We start from the raw sequence: 22,382 nt of genomic DNA, 5'->3' as shown, positions 1-22,382 counted from the left end.
AGGAGTCAATGTTTAACTTGAGCTTGAACAGACTGCTTTCATTTTAAAATTTTGGTGAATTCATATGTGATATATGTGACCAGTGCCGTAACTAGGCAGGTGCAACAGGTGCACTTGCACAGGGCCCGTAGATTAGGCGGCCGTGAAATGGAACTTTAAACTGACGAAAATATCTTTCAATAATATCTATTGAATATAACATTGTTAAAGATATTGATTATGACGACGTTATAAATGAATTTGCGCAAATGAAAGCGAGAAAAGTGCAATTTTAATAAAGAAATTTTTAAAAATAATAAATTAAAATATATTTTTTATTTACAATTTTTCCAAAAAAAAGTTAGGCTTAGGGGGCCGAAAAATGAAATTTTGCACAGGGCACTAGAAAAGCTAGTTACGGCGCTGGTCGGCACTCGTATTATCAAGCACAGTGTCACCGGTCACATAGATCGGTGACACTGTGCTTGATAATACGAGTTGTAAAATATCGGTAATATATTTTAAAAATATTCCTTTTTTTATATAATAAACTGTACCGAGCAAGTTTTAACAAATAAAACATCATTTTAGGCATTAATTCCTTAAGATTAGCAGCAGATTATAATAAAGTATATATTTTTGACTTCAGAGGAGATGTGCCATTAGCGTAAACTGGGACAGGTAAAGGGTGACGGGGACAAGCGAGGAATAAACAACATATTAACAAAAATTATTAATTAAAAACTATTAAAATTGTTAAATCTTCATCAAAGTATTTAAAAGGTTTACACAATACCATTACATTATTACATAATATCATTACATTAGTGAAATGAGATAAACTAATTATCTTTGTCCTACTTCACTCCTCAAAAAAGCGTTTTTTAGGGCAAAGCTAAATCTTTTAATTAGAGAGAACACTTTTTAAATAAAATAATACTGATTATGGACCTCTTTTAATAGGAGTTTTGATATGCCTCTTTTATTCCGCGTCCTACTTCTGCCCACTCTCCCTTATTTTATGATAAAATTGTTTTATTCGCCGATCCCCTTAAAATTCTGTTTTGTTTATCATTAATTTATTTTAAAAGCATAATATATCTGTCTCGTTTTGCTCTATATATTGGAAAAAAATGAGACAGGGTTTGAATTGTCAAAAAATATCTATGTTGACCATGCCACTGCAGTTTTGCGATAGAAGTTAGAAGATTTAAAAAATATCTAGTTCTGTTTTCAAAGGTCATTATTTAGGATGTATTAGATAAATTAGTGTTTAAGTGATTTATTTTCCTAGCCAAAAAGTCCTATACTGTCCTATCAGAATTCAGAACAAAAAAAGTTTCAGATTTGATTTAATTAAAACACATTAGTTAAAAAGTGTTTATAGTTATCAAAGTTTTGTCTTTTTTTTTGTTCCAAACTCCTATAGGTCCTATCGGAATTTTTGGCTAGGCTTAGCCCACATTACCCTAAATATATAAATCTTAAACTACAATTAAATTTATTTTCAGGATTTAAATTTTCTTAAATTAGGAATAAGTGCGACAATCACTTTGGGGTGGTTTCGTTCCAAGGCAAAAACGCTCCAAAGTGTTTTTTTTCTGGAGTGAGTGTTTGAGTAAGTAATCAATCATTAAGAAAATCTTTTATATGATCTATATATAGAGTAATGTGTATACAGTTCAAAAGCATATGTAGTTAAACCATTAATGTCGTAGAGTAGAGCTACAAAATCAGTTGCTAAACGTGTCAAGTACATACTTAAATGGAAGACAGGATGCCTTGAATGAAAAATTGCTTCACGTTTAAAGATGCTTAAAAAAACTTTTTATGACACCGTTTGTTTCATATAATACCATTTGTTACATATGATATCATTCGTTATATATGATATCATTCGTTACATTTGATACCATTTATATGTAATCGCGTAAAGTTCGTTGCACACGTTACGAAAACCCAAGTAAACGTTATGACAACGTTTCTTGAACGTTAATTGTTCGCTGGGTAATTTCATTCAATATAAACCCCATCAAGAACTATTGGGTAAAATTAAGGGCAGATGTTTAACTTTTACTGTTTAGTAAAATTAAGAGTCATTATGAAAGCGTAGAGTCATAAAATAGCGCTTGAGTATTATCTCTTGCTGCCTCAATACCACGAAGAATTGAGGCTATTTTTAAGATTAAAAAAAATCTTAACAAAGTATGTTTTACTCTCTTATACTTCTTTATTTATTTATGTTCTTTATAACTACAGTGGTTTTAATTGCTTTTTTGAATATAAGCAAACTTTTTAATACTTTAACAATACATAATACAACAATACAAAGAACATATTCAAAATTTAATTTTATTCAAATTCTTCTTGTTTCCTAAAATGTGCAGCTCATCGGTACCTTTAAAAACCTGAAAAATAGTTCCATAACATATTTCAATCGGTGCTTTTCTATTTTTAAAAATAATGCATGAAAAATGTTTAAAAGAAATATCACAACATTTATGATAATTAAAGTTTAGTAGGTAATGAATAGGAATAAGAACTGCCAAATCTTCCTTAATATGAGTAGCTGTCAAGCTGCATAAAATATTTGTTTATTAATTATAACAACCTCTAGCCCGAAACAAGCTCGAAGTGCTTCCATATCTACTTTTTTAAAGCTATCAGCCAGATCTCAGCCAGATCTCAGCCGGATTTCAGCCGGATTTCAGCAGGGTGATGCTTGCTCTAAAATGAAAGTAATATAAGCGAAAGGAAAAACACATCAACAATACTAAAAAAGATATAAATAGATAACTAGCATGACATCTGTAATTATATCGTCGTTAATTCCGCATTTTTTCTTTCTTGGGAATATTTTATTTATGTTTTTTGATATTATAGAAACCTTTATCTAAACAAAATTAAATTCTATAATAACACGATTAAAAATCTATTGATTAAAAGCTAAACTTCATTATTTAAGTTTTTATACTTTATTAGTCAAGTCAATGTATTAAAACTTAGTTTCACACTTTTTTTTGTATTGTTAAAATCAGAAAACTAACCTAAAAAAGATTTTGGAAAACGTAAACTACTATTTGACATACAAAATAAGCTATGTTGTCTAAGTCTTATTTTTTATTAACTCTGCAGTTCTAAATTCAACCTACTTCACGTAAGATCTATAAATATTTTTTGTGTTTTTACCTTTTCTTTGAAATAAATTTATTACTAAATAAATGATTAAGATAAAATAAATTACCAAAAGTAAAAGAGAATCTCTAAATGATTTTTAAAACACGGGTGTCAAATACACTCTGAACTCGACTTTTTTATTCAGTACTCAAAACTGATTGCCGGGAAAATTCTCGTCAAGAAAATCTACTAATTCTATTAAGGAGTTTTTTTTTTTAAAAAAAAAAAAAAAAGTCTTTTTAAATATTAACAAAATGTTTTCCCATAATTTTTTCAACAGGTTTTAAATTATTAAAAACAAATTTATTGTATATTAAAATATAGGTAAAATAATATTATAGATTACTTTTTTTACATTTATAAATTTATAATTATAAAGTCATTACTACCTTTTTTTCGTTATTTTTATTGTAACAATTCGAAAATGTTAAAAAATATTAAACAATTAAAACACTAACTTTTACTGTAAATAGTAGTCATTTCTATATTTCTACTGAAATATATGCTAACTGTTAATAACAGTCAGCAAATATTTTAGTATAAATAAAGTAGAAATCAAAATAAAACAGAGGAATCTTTTAACACTAGAAAAAGCCATAACAGTGTTACGGCTTTTCCTAGTGTTGAAAGAATCCCCTGTTTTATTTCGACTCGTTTTATATTTTTTTAACTTATTTTTTACCTGGTAAGTCAATTTTTTTTAAATATTTTTTTAGCCATAGTTTTTAGCACTAGTTACCAAACAGTTAGTCTATAAAATAAAACAGTAATCTATAGATATATAAATAAATCTATAGAGTCAATCTTTATCACTATGAATCGTGAGCTTGACAACCTCAATGAATGGTTGAAAGCCAACAAACTATCTCTTAATAAAACTAAAAGCAAGTATATTCTTTTTTCTAAATCCTCCAAGTCTGAAACTTTGCCCCTAAAACTCCCAAATATTTCAATAGAAAAAACTAATTTACAACGGACATTCTGCATTAAATTTTTAGGCGTTTTACTTGATGAACAAATAAGTTGGAAAGACCACATTAATTTAATAGAAAATAAAATTTCAAAGAGTATTGGAATTATGTACAAGACAAGACATATATTGGATAAAAACTGCTTAAAACTAATCTACTTTTCATTTATCCTTAGCTATACCAGTTATTGTAATATTGCGTGGGCCAGCATTTATCCATCAAAATTAAAGCGTATATTTAATAAACAAAAACAAGCAAGCCGCATTATATTAAATGCTAATAAATACACCAGTGCCAATCTACTGCTTAGAAAGCTTCGAGTGCTTAATGTTTATCAATTAAATATTTACAGTATTCTTTTATTCATGTTTAGATTTAAATATTGTATGCTGCCAAATATTTTTGACGACCATTTTATTATTATAAATCATGAATATCAAACAAAGCATTCATTGCATTACTATCAGGTACCAAAAACCTTATTAAAACAGTCTAATTTCTCAATAACATACCGAGGGCCATATTTGTGGAACTTATTCCTTCCAATTGAAAGTAAAACTATAATTTCACTTCAAACTTTCAAAGTTATTTTAAAAAAACAGTTACTTGATTATGACATATCTCAAATTCTATTTTATTTTTAATATCTTCTTTTTTTAATTCTTAACTTTTCTTTCGTTTGCTAAAAAGCAAAACATATATTTTTTTGCTTATTTATCTAAATTTGTATTTATTTCCTTTTTTTTATGCATATATATTTTTATGTATGAAAAATTATTTTTTTTATGTATAAAAAAAATGTAAAATGTTTATTTAAAAGCATTTATATTATTTTATTGATATTGTAAAAATTTATGATAGATTTATGATAGTGTAAACGATACAACGGGGCTAGATGATAGAACTTATGTCTTCTGCCTGCTCCGGTCATATCTTAACTCAAAATATTTTGTAAATAACTTATTATGAAAATGACGAAACAAATTATATATAAAAAAAAAAATAGACTTCAAAACATAAATGCTGTATATTTTAATTTTAATGCCCATAATTAATTCTGCAAATTCATGAAATTTGTTATTTTAACTGAAATTTGATTTTTACCAGGCATTTTAATGTTAATATGTAATTTTGTTAAACTTTATAATAGGCTACCTAAGCACCTATGAACAATATAAAGTTGTTTAACAAAAAATTGTAGTTTTACAATATCAGAAAAGGAGCCCGAGTTTCCATCTTAAGAAACAAATATTGGCTAAACAAGCCCTCAGTTGGTTGCACGGGCTCTAAGTTTCAATGTAAAATAGATTAGCAAAATATGTTAACAGCACTTGTTAATTCTAAAGAAACTAAGAACGTTCATGATTTATTAGACAACTGTAGTTTGTCTTCCGCTGTTTATTCAATAATGTATTTTTTATATCCATCCACCTTTTACAGCCGTAAATTACTTTGACTTGATTTTTATATTAAATGACTACATTTCAATACTATTTGACTTGATTTCAATGTTAATACATTCATTTCCTATTATGGTAGGAACAAAACCATGCAAACACAGCAAAATTGCAAATCCATTTTCCGTAGTTTCTTTTTTTTAAGAAATAAGAAATATATTTCTTAAAAAACGAAATATATTTCTTTTTTTGATTGCGGGGTAGAAAATTTCTTTCTTAAAACAACAAATATATTTTTTGTTGTAAGATTCACAGCGAAATCGTAAACCAATTGTTCAAGAAATTTATTTTTTAACTCAAGAAATATATTTCTTGTTTTGAGAAATAAATTGCGAGGTGGGAAGTTTACAAATACGAAATATATTTCTTGTTTTAAGAAATAAAGTGCGGAGTGGGAAATTTACAAACGAACAATATATTTCTTTTTTTAAGAAATAAATTGCTGGATGGGAAACTTATTGGAAGTATTAATTTATGAACAAGAATTTTTTTTTCTTTACAGGAACAAGAGGCTTGGTTTGTATTCGATGCCTTACGAGAATTTTTTGTGGTATAAAACAGTTCCACTTTCTTTGTTTTTTTCAAGAAAGTTTTTGTTGTTGCAAACTTTATTCTTTTGTTGCACATTTTTTTCTTTTTGTTGAACTTTTATATGCACTAAATGAACAGATACAAAATTATTAAACTCTATTATAAAATTTATCTCATTCATAAATCATAAATTAAACAGTAAATTAAAATAATTCAATACCATCAATTAATTGCAAACCATTTTTTAAAAAGTGTCCTGTAAAACCAGTTACTGAAGCTTTATGCTTACTTTTAATTGTGAAATGACGAAAAGCTTTGCTAAAACTCAAGAAGATATTGAAATAAAACTGGAGCTAACCATATCAATAGCAGTAAGTAAACATAAAGAAAGAAATGCGGATCACGTGTAGTGAACAAAATTAACTTTTTTATATGATTTAAAACTGCATTACTGATCAAAGACAATATGTAAATAATTAAAGATAAAAAAGAAAGAAGATCTATCACGTCATAGATCAATTTACGATCCGCTCCTGATTTCAAGCTATATGAATGACTAGGATAGTGTATTAAAACTAATAAACTCAATTAAGGTTAGTGACGCTGATAATCTTTTTTTTGTCAAATAAAACAGTCCATTATAGAATTAAAAAAATGACATGTTTAAAATTCTAAATGAAACTCTGAATAAACTTAAAAATAAATCAATTAACATTAAAAAAATATCACAAGAATAAACTCAATTACCAAAAAACAATGAATCAAAAGTAAGCATAAAATTGAAATGCACTCAATTAGATCAGATTATTATCCTTTTTTAGCTCAAGTCATTTACTACGCTTACGTTAAACATATAAATAATTATAACTTTAAGGGTATTTAAAATGTAAAAAATATTTATCATGCAAAACGCGCTCTTAGAGTTATGTAAAAACAAACCTGGTGAAACAAAACTCCTAATAAAGAATAATTAGTAACTAATGTAATTGAAGCAAATACAAATAATTTATATTTACAAAAAATTACACAACTACTTTATCAAAAACATGAGTTATGGTTATTAAATTCTGATTGGTTAACAAACCAAAATCAATATCGATCACAGCAAAGTTCAATTCTTTTTTGATGTAATAGTATTATATTTATTCATTCAAATTAACAAAGCAATTCCTGTAATTAATGACATTTTAAAAAAACGACGTTGATAATTTAAAAAACTAGACTGATTATTAACAATATGCATAACATATTCAGACTGCCTCAATCAATGTTGAATTTTATACAAAAAAAAAAATTATACCAAACTCGTCCCTAGGACTTTTTTTGGTTGTAAAAAACCTCTACAGATTTAGAAAAATAAGTTTAAACAAAAACTTCTTGTTGCAAAATCCGAAATTATTAAACAGAAAAAAATATTTCGAGTCACAATTAAAATTGTTTTGATATTTAATTTAATATAATTGAAATAAGAAACATCATACCCATATATTTATAAATGTATACATGCGCACTTGCATAAACTCTTAACAATAGAATATAAAACTTGTTTTTCACTAATAAACAAATAAAATGTAGCTTCCTAAAATTATTACTAAAAGTTTTTGTATCTCAAGCTAATCAAATATGTTTTACCAAAAAATCGCAATGAAAAGGTGTAATAATGATGAGATACAGTTTTTAAACTTTTTTTGTTGAAACCTAGTTAGTAAATATAACTGCAAATAGAACTTCTTGATTTTTGATTTCTAGAGTTGGCATCAAACCTCGAATCTCTTAGTTATGAGTCAAAACTCTAACAACATCATTTAAACATATACATACATACACACACAGATATATATATATATATATATATATATATATATATATATATATATATATATATATATATATATATATATATATATATATATATATATATATATATAATATATATATATATATATATTTTATTATAAATATATATATATATATACATATATATATAATAAAATTCGTTCAAAGTAAAGATAAAAGAATGCAATGATTTATCTTAATGTACGTCATAGGTTCCTAAGTTACATAATTAATTTATAACTTCAAGGTAAAGTAGTTTTGGGACCCAAATCAAACCCTTATCATTTACTTATCCTTATAATTTATTTAAAACCCTTATCATTTATTTATCTTCTTAAAGATCTTCAACAACATTTAGAAAAATTTTTCCAAGTTCAAAAGTAAGTTTTAACTTGGTTATAACTCATTAGTAAGGAATTGTCAAACTATTTCTTTTTCTATAAGAAAGTATTTGTATGATTGAACGTCAGTTTAAACCTTTGTTAATAATAGTTCTCACTATTATTAGCTAAAGTATGTTTAATGCTCATGGTAATAAAAACAACGTGGTGATAAAAACATATAGATAAAAATTTCTGCATATTTTGATTTCCTTAACTTTATATAACTTGATAAACATTTTTGCAAACAGATTTTGGTTTATTTAACTATATAACTTAATAAACACCTTTGTATATTGATTTTGGTTTGTTTAACTTAGTATAATTTGATAAATACTTTTGTCTATTTATTTTAACTTGTTATGATTTTTACCTACTTTTTTAACAATTTATTTTAATTTGAAGAACGCGATATGGAAAAGGTATCTATGATGAAATACTGGTCACTGAAATTGGTCAAATGCATGTCTCTTGCAAAATTTCTACACAAACTGTAATAAGAAAATCAAAAACTTCTTTGATGCTAAATGTAGCAAACCAATCAAAATATATTAAGTATACAATAGTAAATGAGTTTTTTTGTGTTTGCTTTGAAGAAAACTGTGTCAATTAATTTAAACTTGCTAAAATTGAAGCATGAAATTCTTTAACGGTTACCAAATTTAAATCTAGAAAAAAAAGATATATATTTAATGATCTCTCAAGCTAAAATTTAAACGTTTGTTAAAATTATGTAAATGAAAGTTTTAAACCCCTTTTAAGTAAGAATTTTGAATAATTAAAAATTATAATTCAAATGTTTTCTAACATTCGTGGATATAAACATCAGAAAATAATATATATATATTTAAAAAAACCAGTGCTTGCGTTTATTTTTTATTGTATATTGTTCTCCGATTTTTTATATTTTTCACCAAGTTCAAACCATCCTATCGTCTTGCTTTCTTTTTCTTTTTTTTTTTTTTAATTTTAATTTTATTTAATAGTTAATTTAGTATATTGATAATTATTTTGTTTTATTATAAAAACAACTTTTTTAAAAAAGTTTCTAATTAAAAAATCGCTCGCTATTTTTTTAGCTCAATATATTTTTAAAAATAAAATTTTATTTTAATTAGACAAATATTTTCGTAAAGGAAACTAAAAGAAAAATAGGAAATTCGCAAATTAATATAAACAATTGATAGATTGACGTTTTCATTGATATAGCTAGTCTTCTTTGCAAAAATAAAGTACACCAATTATTATCAAAAAAAAATAAAGTACACCAATTATTATCAAAAGTCGTTATACTGCTCTTAAAAGATAATCTACCTAACTATGTTTAATATGGTTATCACGCCTATTTGGCGGAGTTTAACAACACCCGCAGCGAAAGCTTTATATTTTATAACGTATTTTTAATTCTAAACATAGCAAAAGTTTATTCTATTGCTTAGACACATTACTGAATGTTCTTCTCAAATAAAAAAAGTATCCTACTGATAACAATTTACCAATGAATAAAGACCGGGAAACCTTTAAAATAAGCCTGGACACAACACTCATAGAGAAATTTAGACATAACATCGATGTAAAATCTCAGCATAACAAAAAGATTAAAAGTTGTATAGACTGATTTAAAGTGGTACCAGTTTATGATGTAGTTGGACCTCCCTTCTTTTTAAAATATTTCTTCCCCTTTTATTATAACGGACGTATTTTTTAGTTTTTCTTTAATACATATTATCAATAAAAAATAATTACAAATTAACAGAGGTTTGTTATGATTTTGATTTTTAAATTGTGTAGCATAGACGTAAACGTGCGCTAATACATTAAACAATTAAATTTTTATTTGTGTTAAAATGGCTACGTCTTTTAAGAGGTATCAGATTGCAAGCATGGTGTTTTTATGTTATGTTGTTAAAGAAGGTTGCCAAAGCTGGTTAGACGTCGTTCGAACATTTCCTTTGGATGCTAAAGAAATTGAATATATTTTTAAAATGCGCCAAAAAGGATCATTTATAAATAACTACGACAGAATAAATAATACTATAATAAAGCAGGTATTAATAAAATAAATATTAATAAAATATTTGGAAAACACTAGATCGTTCAATTACAGTTTTATATATAACGTTTTAAATAATAGCGTTTCATCTATTTTAGACTTGCTATAAAGATAGACAATGCCTTGAAATACAGTTTTGTAGCAGACATAAAAAAAACTGCGTTAACTGTCGCAAAATAGCTGAAAAATGTAATCGAAACAAAATGTGCTGTCGAGGATACGAGTGTGTCAACAGCCAATGTAAAAAAAAAAAAGAACTTTCAAAGTTTGAATCAATTTGTAATAAAGATCGCGATTGTGAATACGGTTTATGCTGCATCAAACAAGCAGGACATTCAGTTTGCAAAGAAATGCAAAAAGACGGCGATTTGTGTACTATAAATGGTGACCTTAAACATATGACAAACCAGTGTCCATGTTTAAATGGCTTCATTTGCAAACCGTTGAATTCAACTCTTATTGAAAAGTATTTTTTTTTATTTATTTTGTCGATTGTGTTATGCTTAGTATTTAAATAAAAAGATTTTTAGTCCAGCCCCCATGAAAGCTCTAGACTTGTTAACGCTCAATCAACATTCATATCTCTGTTTTGGTTTTTAACTCTGACTTTATAAACACACACATACAAACACATACGCGCATACATAGATACATACCTTCATACATACATACATACATACATACATACATACATACATACATACATACATACATACATACATACATACATACATACATACATACATACATTCATACATACATACATACATACATACATACATACATACATACATACATACATACATACATACATACATACATACTTACTTACTTACTTACTTACTTACTTACTTACTTACTTACTTACAAAAAATGCATACATACACAATCCAAATGTGAGGGCAATGAGTTTTCTTTATTATTATATACAATCTTGTTCTATCTTAAACTAAATTTAAATTCATTAACAGGCTTTAAATATCATCTAATAATCTTTTACTGTTCTAAAGTAAGACCCTGTAAAGTTTCAAAAACTCCCCAAAATCATTGGCGTTGTATGTTTTTATTAGTCATAATTTTGAATGCTAATAGATTATTAAATAAAATTTAAAACCTATAAAATATATTAAAATATAGGGAGGAAGGGGAGTGACTCCCTCCCCGCGCAATTAATGATTTTTTTTACTATCAGTCGGCAAATTGAGACTACTACATTCACTCATAAAATATATACTTTTTTAAACTTGTAAAAAAACTCAACCTAATCTAGTTGCTAGACATTTGCAGTATACTTATAAACATTATCTATATTATATTTAAATAAACTTAAATAAAATATATTATATTAAAATTTTATTTTTTTATTTTATAGTATTTTTTCTGACAAACGCCTAAGCATATTTGGACGTTGTACAAAGATCTTCTAAAAGTATTGGCAAACAGGATGATGCAAAACGTAATCATAATGAATATTACAAAGCTAAAATTTTCATATGAATACATGATCTCGATCAATTATGTTGTCGCTACACCTCCAACATCGCTATGTCCAACCTCGCAAATAAATTTAATTTATTCTTAAAACAACCAACCACGATATAATCTATTTTTATTGCTATCAGCAAATTTTTAAAACATATATAACAAGTTGTTATAAATTAAACTTTTTATAAATATAAATCTATTATAATATAACACAGATTTATCATAAATTATCAAAAATAAATTGCTTCTGTTGTATTTTTATCAACTCTTAAGTCATATGTGTGTGTGTGTATGTATGTATGTGTGTGTGCGTGCGTGCGTGTGTGTGTGTAAGTGTGTATCTGTGTGTGTGTGCATGTGTGTTTGTGTAGGTGTGTATGTGTGTGTGTAGGTGCGTGCGAAGGTGTGTGTGTATATGTGTGTGTATATGTGAGTGTATGTGCGTGTATGTGTGTATGTGTGTGTGTATTGGGCGGCGGTTGTGTGTGTGTGTGTGTGTGTGTGTGTGTGTGTGTGTGTGTGTGTGTATGTGTGTGTGTGTATGTGTAGATGTGTGTATGTGTGTGTGTGTGTGCGTGTGTGTGAAAAGGAAATATGGAAATATGCAGTAGTGGTGTAGTGGAAGATCACTCGCCTTATAAGCGAGAAGTTCCAAGTTCAATCCCCATCACGTCCCTGGTAGTACCGCGTTCAAATTGTTTCTTCGCGCTGCGGCCTACTACATATATCAAAAATAAAAGATGATCGCTACTGATGTTAAATGTTTTATGGACGAAGTTTATGTCACGAATATCAGGGCATAAGTTCATATAGTCTCATACCATAAGTTTTGCATTACAAGGTCTTGTTTTTACCTCAGGAAGAACTCTTCCTGATGATCCAGCAATGGTGAAACTTCAATTTTTTTTTTTTTTTTTTCTACTAGTAAATCAGTCAATGTATATGCACTACTTGGGCCTATCTTTAAATAATTCACTAAACAAAAAACCTAAAAAGTAAAAAAATAAAATTAAAATATTATTAACAAATTAAAATAAATATAAACAGTAAAAATAGTTGAAGAGTTTAAATTATCTAATTTAAATTAGCTAGCACTACTTTCTTAATTAAATAATGTATTAATGCAATTACTGAAAAAGTATTTAAAAATAAGCAATTACTTCTATGTATAAAAAAAGGTTTCCTTGAAAAAGATTTAATTCTTAAAATAATATTTTTTAAAGCTCCTTGATAACTCCCAACAATTTTAGTCAGCGTAACATAAGTTGTTTTAATAGTTTGAAATCATTTTAGAGTTTTAAAAAAAACACATTTTTTTCGGATGGGTTTTGTCTACATTAAATATTTGCAATCAAAATTTTAAAGACTTTAACCTCAAAATACCGATTTCAAGACTCCGGACTTGTCTAAAAATGGTGAAACAGATGTGATCACACCTCTATGCTAATTCCCTTGTGTTAATATAGATATAATGATTTAATGTATACAAGTCCATCATTTAAAAGGGTTTGCGAATTTGTTGCCTAGATACAATAAGCTTATTTTAAATTGTGCCGAGGGCCACCAGTTTTTGTACCTAGGACCACTCTGTGAAAATTAGGTTTTACTCCAAAATAAATAGACAACAAAAATAAACACATAAATTAGGATTGTAAAACAATATAAAATATCAGCTTCGGTACATCTATAGTTTCAATTGTACTAATAACCTGGTGTTCAACTGCTAATGTGGGCCATCCACATAGGCGGTTCTAATAAAGGGTCAATCGTACGTAGTTTTTGGTAATCTTTAATTTAAAAAAACTTATTTCTCCGCTGCCCACTTATACCGAGATTGATTTAGAGCAGCTCTCGTTCCAATTGCAACATTGAGGCAGCTATCGTATCACAACATTGGAGCTAAGATTAAAATTTCACCAAGCAGTTCATTCTTATTGACGTCACTCTTACCGTCAGCTGTCAAAAAGACATACAGATTTTTGCACTTTTTTTTAAATGCATCTTTTTTACATTTTTCTATTTTTTTATGTTATAAAGAACTTCAAAATGTTTTTTTTGATTTTCCACCTGCTCAAATCTTTCTGACAAAGAATAGATTGCAGTGTCTGAAACTACAAAAAAGAAATTAACTTTGAAAAACTCCTTTGCCGAATTCACATGTTATTTTTTCATTTGCCGACTTGAAAGGTTAATCTTTCATTTGCCAACTTGACAGGTTCATCAGTTACTTTCATAGGTAAATTTTCTTTTGATCTTACTCGACCTGACCTTACTTGACTTGATCTTATTTGGCCTGACAACTTCAACCACAACAAATTCAGAAAACCAGTTTCATTGCGTCTATAATAACAATATACAACCCATTTTTTTTATCTCATGTTCTCCAAAAAAGTCTCGACCTTCAATTAGTTTTAGAATTAGAAGCGCTCAGTAGATTAACAGTTTTCATCTGAAGTATTTTGCTTACTAAATTAAATTTGATCAAGACATCATACCAAGTGATCAAACAGCAGAGGAATTTGAAATCTGTAGTTTTCTTGGTCATTCCAACAGCGTTACATTTTCCAAAAGCATCAATCTTGGAATCTAACGTGGATTTACAGACATCGTCATAAACCTCATTAATGTGGTACCGCAAAGGTTCATGTGAGTCCATCCTGTTCTACCAACGGATTTCACTTATAGGTTTTACAGTCAAATTGTTTACATGGTTCGTTAATTTACTCCATTTATGGGTTGATCCAAAAAAAAAGTTATAAACCTCCTGTATATTGCTGAAAAATTTAACAGCTACAGTGCGGGAAAATACTGCATTTTTGACAACAAGGTTTAGTGAATGGCTTCCACAAGGAAAAAAAAATGCCAATGGGTTTAGATAGAGGATCGTTTTTTGCACGTTTACATTTTTTACCTTCCTGTTTGATCCATTACCATAACGTTGGTCGCGCATATTTTGTAGAACATTCCTTTTTTTTGAAAGCTGGTCATCCTTTTTCCAGATATATCTACAACTTGAAAAAATTCAAGAAAATGTTCCCCAAGGTTACTTTGTCTCCTAGAACTACAGAGACAAACCAAACAACAAGTATCATTTGTTCTTTACAACTTATGTTAGCAGTGCAGTCAAGAATTGTAGAATAATACAAAGCTTTTTTTTCTGCAGTTCACACAAAATAAACTCAGTAACTTTACAAGAACAAAGATTTTACATGAGTTTCTTTGAAAGTTACCCGATGAAGATGTTCAGAAAATACAGAGCCAAATTTTGAAATGTGTTCAACAAGCTGAAAGAATAAAATGATGAATTTGATGTACAGATATTTGGTTGTTAATTGAAGCGTCATTATACACAAAAAGATTCAACTGCTTTATCGGGAATGTCTTTTAAATCTCGAGACTGTGAATTTTCTCCTGACGTCATCTGCTTCAAGAGTACATATTATTTTATTTATTGTTTGTTAAGATTTATAAAAATGGTTGAAAATAAACTCAACACCCAACATCAAGAAAAAAAATATTATAAAAATCGAACACAGATGTTATGGAACACAACTGCTTAAATAACAATAAGTTATTATTATTTTGTATTTATTAACTAACTTGATTATTGTTTGGATCGATTTAATAAATGTCTTTGCTTGTTTTTTGCCTTCTCTCTCTATATCTGATTTGCGTTTTCTATATAAAGAAAAACAAACAGAAGGTTTCTTTTTTGTCAACATGATGACTTACAAACTTATTCTTTCAAATAATTAACTACTGTTTTTTGCTGTAACTATTTTTTCATAGAAGTGCAGAACAAAAACATCCAAAATCGATAGTTTACAATATAAATTATGGCGCCCTTAAATGTAAATTTACGATTACAATAAACTTTTGACATACAAAAAAAAAAAAACGTTTTAAATAAAAAAAAACTCACAAACTTATTCTTTCAACAACTAACTGCTACACTTTGATCTTATTATTTTTTCATTGAAATGCTGAGCAAAAATGTAACAACAACAACAAAACACAACAACAACAACAACAACAACAACAACAACAATAACAACAGCAACAGCAACAACAACAACAACAATAACAACAAGATATTTATTTTCTTCAAAATTTACAATCATATAATTACAATAATATAATAATAATAACAATAATAACAATAGTAATAATAACAATAATAACAATAGTATCAATAAAAATAATAATAACAAGAATATTTATATCATTATAAATAGTAAAACCGAAACATCATTATTAAGAATAAATATAAACAAATGATTGACAAGGAAGAAGTCACTCATGCAGAAACCTGATCAAAGGAATGACACCAAATAATTATATTAATAATACTAATTTAAAAATAATCAATAGCAACAATAATAACTTTATTCATTAATAGAGCAAAAGTATAATAGCACTTAATTATAATAATAATAGTAATAGTAAAAAGAGCAGTGATGAAAATAATAAATAATAATGACAAAAACAATAAAGTTTAAAGAGTAGTCAGAAGAAAAAGAAAAATAAGAAAACCAAAATAAGTGATAATAATGATAAAAAACTAAAATAAATTTTTGGAGTTTGTTTAAACTTATTTGTTTTAGATAAAGAAATGAAGATAAATAATTATAAGTTTTAATTTTTCAAACTCATTTAAAATGCACAAAAGACTTAGACTCCATTCACAGATGCACTGATGTGTAGTTAAATACTTGCCCTACCTCAAGGTTTTGTAGGGAGGTACATTTAGTTTTCCATTATTGATGTTTCTAATTAAACGTGAATGTACAAATCGAGTTTCAGTGAAGAAGGTTGTAATAGTGATAAATTTTTATTTAGGTAAATTTTTATTAAGGGAGTCAAAAACAAAAAGAAAATTAGCAAATCTAACCAGTGCTAACAAGTTAGAAATTTTAAGTTTTTTAAAGAAGTTTGAAGTTTCTGTACTATGGTGTTGAAAATTTATTATTCGTATTGATTGGAGCTGAGCTGATATCAACTTATTAATATTACAGTTGCCAATTTGTTCCCAAATTTGACAACAGTAGTTGAGATGAGACTGAAAAGTTGCAAAACACAGATTCTAAAGGGTAGTTTTATCAACATAAAGGTGAACTATTGAAAGCATGCCATTATCTCGATTAAGTTTTTTTGCAGTGCATTTATATGAAAATTCCATGAGAGATTCGAATCTATAAAAATACCCAGATATTTAACAACGTGTGTTGGATATAAACGTTTATTATTAATTTTAATTTTAGTTATATAATTGTATATAAAAGTTTTTGCCAAGTTCAGAGAAATTAAGTTTGCATTTTGCCGATGAACTTAACCTTTTAGATCTAAGTTTATATTCTTACTCAAGGAATGATGAGACTTAATAATATGCAAGATATTAGTATCATCAGCAAACAAATGAACTGATGAGAAGTGGAAAGAGCTATTTAGATCATTAATATAAATCAAAAACAATAAAGGACTAAGAACAGAACCCAAAAACTATGTGTTTGTTATTTGATTTGTAACCATTAATGCTAATAAACTGTTTCCGATTTGAATGATAAGATTGAAACCAATTACAAGCAAATCCTCGGATTCCGTAATGTTTAAGTTTAGAAACTAAAATGGTATGGTTAACAGTATTGAACGCTTTTTGCAATTCGATAAAAACACCACCAACGAAATGACCAGTATTTAAGGTCTTTTATATTTTTTCGGTTATACTACTTAAAGCGTGGCAAGTAGAGTGCTTTGATCGAAATCCAAACTGAAAATCATTTAAACAGTTAAAGGAACTCAAAAGTATGTATAATCTAGAATACATTAGTTTTTCAAGCAGCTTTCTAATATTAGATCGAGTTGAAATTGGTTTATAGTTAGTACATAAGAGTTTTAAGCCATTTTTATATACTGGAATGACACAAGATAATTTCAAAATGTCAGGAAAAATTCCATTTAAGAAGGAGATATTAAGTAACTTAAGAGAGATTATGAGAAAATTCAGAATTAAAATCAACAAGAATGTTTGTGGGGATGCTGTTAGAACCTATTAATTTTCTAGGTTTTAATTTAGATATAAGTGATGAGATTTCAGAATTGTTTGTAGGAGATATCAGTAAAATATGAAGATTTAGATGTTTAGATTTATTTAACTTTTTATAGCTAATGTAAGATGATTGAATTTTAGAACTAAGTTTATGAGCTACATTTGTGAAAAAGTTGTTGAATTCTTTGCAAGTTTGAGTTGGTTCAGTTATCTATGCTTAGTCAACTTGTAAGCAATTTGGAGGTTCATTTTTTAATATTTATTAGACTTTTTAAGCCTTTCCAGTTTTCACGAAGATTATTTACATTTTCTGAAAAGATTTTTTTGAAATGTATTTTTTTACTCAGTTTTATTAGATTAATTATGGTATATTTATAGCGTTTAAAGATTTTTAGTTTAATTATATTTGTTGTATCTTTTATCCTTAAAACTTTTTCCTTGAATTAGATTTTGAATTTGATTTGATTTTATTATTCCTATATTAATCCTTGAATTGATGCTTGCAGCTCTTAATACTAATTTTTTTGAGTGGCACGTGACAATCTAACAACAATATTGTTTGAAAAATAAATGCTTAGAAACTAGATTTAACATCGTTTTTATTGGTAATGTCATTCCAATCAACTTTTAATAATTCAGATTTAAATGATTATTATTAAAAATTTTTAAAGTTCCTGCGGTATAAATGATGATTGCGTGGTGTAAATAATTTTTTGAAATTAAGACAAATAAGAAACCGAGGTAGATGATCAGAAATAGAAATTGTTAGATTTCCTGAAATAATTTGGTTAGTGGTTAAATTTGAAAAGATATTGTCAATAATTGTAGCAGAATGGTCAGTAACTCTCGTTGGTAGCGCAATAAATGGGTGAATATAATAAGAAATAAGTAAGTTTAAAAACTCATAAGTTGCTAAGTCAGAGTGTGACTGTATCAGATCCATGTTAAAATCGCTAAGTAGAAAGCCAGATTTATTTTCAGTAAATATTTTTTGGAAAAGAACAGACATTTTATTGTTAAAGCCGCTTACATCCGTGCTAGGGTGTCTATATATGCAACCAACAATAACATTTGATTTTTTAGGTAAAATTATTTCAACAAAAGTAGATGCTAAATAGTTTGGTGCGTATATGATCAAATCGTCTTTTCTTTTATAAATCAGTTCTTTTTATAAACATAACAAGGTTCCACCACAAGAAGATTCCGTTTTAAGCATGTGATGTAACAAATTTATTAAATTGAGTATAGATTTTATTCAATGCCGATGCTGGAAAGAGATTAGTTGATAAAGGCAAGTCATCAGTTATAATAACTTTATTTAAAAAGAAGAGTAGCTTAAATTCATTATCAGATACAACAGTCAATAAAAAGACATCTTTGGTACAATTTACACATGTACAAATTGTACCCATGGTCATAACGCTTGCTACATTTTGAATGAGTCCAAAAAAAAACATTCATCACATTGAATTGCACGGCAAACTACTCTAACTTTTTTTGTACATGCAGTGCATACTCCCCAAAAATATTTGAACATGCAGTGCATACTCCCCAAAAATTAGAGGTCATGGTAAAACTAATGAGATAAATAAAAGAAGAAAATTTGCCAAATTAAAAAAAAACCTTGAAGTTGTTAAGTTTTAAAAATACATCACTCATCTTACATTAGCAATAAAAAGTATGTTAAAGATCTAAATCTGCATAGTTTACTGATATCTCCAATAAACAATTCTGAAATCTCATCATTTATATCTAAATTAAAATAACAACGAAAAATAATAACGACACAATGTTATAAGTAGTAGTTATAAAGCAACACTTATAATAATTATATTAATACTTGCCGTAAATTAAGCAGTATTAATTTATTTTCTATTTATTCATCCAATTATTTATTTTACTTCATTCAGTTTAGATTAAATTAGATCTTTTCTTTTTTTCGTATTTATGTTTCTTTTACTGTTCCGATAGAAAAAAAATCAATACAAAATCAATAGTCAAGCATATAAAATTTGCCGCCTTTTAATATATAAAGAACTTAGTAATTGCACACATTACGAACACCTAAAGTTATATTTAAGTTTATTTTTTTTAAATCAAGATTTAAAACAAAAAACGAAAGAAAGAAAAAAACGTCGTTTACGTCTGCGTCCAATGCGTGGCGCAGTGGGTCAGATATCAAAAAAACTGGTCAAAAAAGAAAAAAAAAAAGGTTTGACACGGTAGTTTTGGACTATCAGGTTGGCTTCAGTGATGTTGGGACTACTTAATGCCGGTTGTGCAGAAGATCAGCTGTTGATTTCGTGTGCTATATTGCAGGACGAACGCGACAGTCCTTTGTTTGTCGTGCTTGCAACCGTTAAAGCTAAAAAATTGTCTTTTCTTCAAAGGTTAATATTTGTGTTGTGTGCAAGTGAAACAAATATTTTCAATATGGAATTCGTTTCACGAGGTATGTACTAATTAAAAAAATATATATTATTAAGTTATTAACTGTAAATGTTTTTATTAAATTAACTTAATACAGAAAAATGTTCTATAAAATTGAAAAATTTGCTTTAAAAATAGGTATGTTACGAATTCCACGACATTCCACTTTCATTTACATTGTGTTTGTACGTATATATTATTATTTTTGTAATTTAACATTTAAACTCACCTACTACACCTAGGGGTCATCCATAAATGATGTCAGTGTTTTTTTCTCAAAATTTCGACTCCCTCTCCCCCCTTTGTCAAACTTGTCAATTTTTAGCCAACCCCCGTTATATATGATGTCAGTTTTTGTGTAAAAACAAAAAAAATGCTTAAAAGCCGTTGATTTTTTTTCTGACTAAATGATACATTTATGTAATAGTAGATCTCATCAAATTATATTCTATAATAGTCGATATCTCGTTAAATAATCAATTAAGCAAATAGTATTGTATATCTTTAATATAATCTTCCCATGGATTGTTGAAGTGATCATCGATTGAAACAATAGGTAGTGAATGCTCTCCGCGCACTAAAAGGATATCGTATTCTTGTGGTACAATCAAATTCGTTGCGTCAATTTCATTTTCATCTAACCATTCAGCAGTTTCCGAACTCTTCTGCAAGGCGATGACTGCCAAAAATTCTGTCTGACGCTTGGCATACGAACAGGTGGGGCCCTATTGATTAGAGGGTGTGTTATAGCAAAAGAATGGATAGAAGCGTGCTTTTTCAACATAGCTTGGGAGGCAAAGTAGATATTGCACTTTTTACAGATTCTATCAGCTAGGCTAGACTGAATTGATGGGCAAAACGCATCATACGGCAAAATTGGAAATCCTTTGGCAGTACGAGGAAGAATACTTTCAATGTTTGATGCAATGAGCATAAAGATGAAAAAAATTCTTTTGCTCCTTCTGAGACATTTACTGCTTTGAGCTCGTCTCTCATTTGGTTGACAGGGACAGGTGGCGGAAGAAATCTTGCTCTAATTAGAATAAAGTAAGAGCTTCTAATAGTCCGACAACAAGAACGATTTTCACATTTCACTATTTGAGTAAAATATTGACTTGTACGAAGATGATCGGCAATCCAACGTTGATTTTGTAATAAAAGACTCCTTGACTCTAGCTCTGATTTGTCTGGATCAATATACTCTGCAACGGTTGGATAACCGTCAATTTGTAGATCAGACCAAAGTTCTGTTTTTCTAAATTTTCATCTATTGTCCTGCCTGATTTAAAAAGATATGTTGGTTATTATAGGTTAAAAATTATATTAATATTTTTACAAATTAACTTTTGTCAATGTAATTACCTTAAGAATCAAGATGAGCTCTAACTAAAGAATCACCCCAGATAATTCTTTAGTTAGAGGTACCATTCGTCGCTCAGCTCTGTTGATTACACTGCGGCCTGGAGCGTTCGTCATGATGAAAAGAGCGTCAAGGTTATTCTTCAAGAAATGGTGAATCCCAATTTTAATTACTTTCTGGTATCAGGGATTTTTGTTGGGTCCTCCATCGACGCAAAACACAACGATAGGCTTAACCATATTAGTTTGAGGATCTCTGGTAATAGAGTCGAATTCTTTGGTATCCAAGAGCCGCTGAAAGTCTAATCCATGAGCAAAGGCAGTCAAGGATGCGTGTTTTCCTGATCGAACAGCAATGGTGGTAGGTCCAGATTAAGTAACAGCATCTGTTTTTCTGGCGTATTTTCAACGTATACAGATGGTATAAGCTTGTGTTTAGCAGCCACGATCCAGTCGTGGTCCGGGAGAGTTACCCGGTACTCCAAATGCATCAACAACGGCGCCTGTTTTTTGGTTGCTGTGATTCCAATTGGCACTCTAGCCTTGTTGTCTTGGCTAATAAACACACTTCATTTGACCCTAAAACAGAACAAACTTCTTCCAAATATTTTTTAGTTGAATTGCAAAAGAGTCCGTCAACATGTTTTAAATGAGATTCATTCTAAGGACTGATCAATC

At 28.0% G+C, this 22,382-nt stretch overlaps 1 protein-coding gene and 1 long non-coding RNA gene across 2 annotated transcripts; both read left to right on the top strand.

Annotated features, from left to right (window-relative positions):
• Nucleotides 1-2,984: 2,984 nt before the first annotated feature.
• Nucleotides 2,985-6,163, top strand: LOC136087189 (uncharacterized). Its single transcript, XR_010641609.1, has 2 exons — nucleotides 2,985-3,136; nucleotides 6,087-6,163. It is a non-coding gene; the product is annotated as an uncharacterized LOC136087189 (long non-coding RNA).
• Nucleotides 6,164-9,595: 3,432 nt separating this feature from the next.
• LOC105850223 (dickkopf-related protein 3) lies at nucleotides 9,596-12,114 on the top strand. The gene is made up of 3 exons (XM_065810127.1): nucleotides 9,596-10,379; nucleotides 10,483-10,850; nucleotides 11,757-12,114. Exons 1-3 carry the CDS (start codon nucleotides 10,179-10,181, stop codon nucleotides 11,809-11,811), a joined length of 624 nt encoding a protein of 207 aa, XP_065666199.1. The 5' UTR covers nucleotides 9,596-10,178; the 3' UTR covers nucleotides 11,812-12,114.
• Nucleotides 12,115-22,382: the final 10,268 nt, after the last annotated feature.

The sequence above is a fragment of the Hydra vulgaris genome, chromosome 11 (assembly GCF_038396675.1).
Source record: "Hydra vulgaris chromosome 11, alternate assembly HydraT2T_AEP".
Taxonomy (NCBI): domain Eukaryota; kingdom Metazoa; phylum Cnidaria; class Hydrozoa; order Anthoathecata; family Hydridae; genus Hydra; species Hydra vulgaris.
Note: the sequence above shows the minus strand (reverse complement) of the source record. Positions and strands in the feature narration are given on the sequence as shown.

What these genes read in the sequence shown, in the direction of transcription:
- LOC105850223 (XM_065810127.1), top strand. Translation starts at nt 10,179, where the DNA reads ATGGCTACGTCTTTTAAGAGGTATCAGATTGCAAGCATGGTGTTTTTA. An exon ending in ATAATACTATAATAAAGCAG is followed by an intron (nt 10,380 to 10,482) that starts GTATTAATAAAA and finishes CATCTATTTTAG; the next exon opens with ACTTGCTATAAAGATAGACA. An exon ending in AATTCAACTCTTATTGAAAA is followed by an intron (nt 10,851 to 11,756) that starts GTATTTTTTTTT and finishes TTTATTTTATAG; the next exon opens with TATTTTTTCTGACAAACGCC.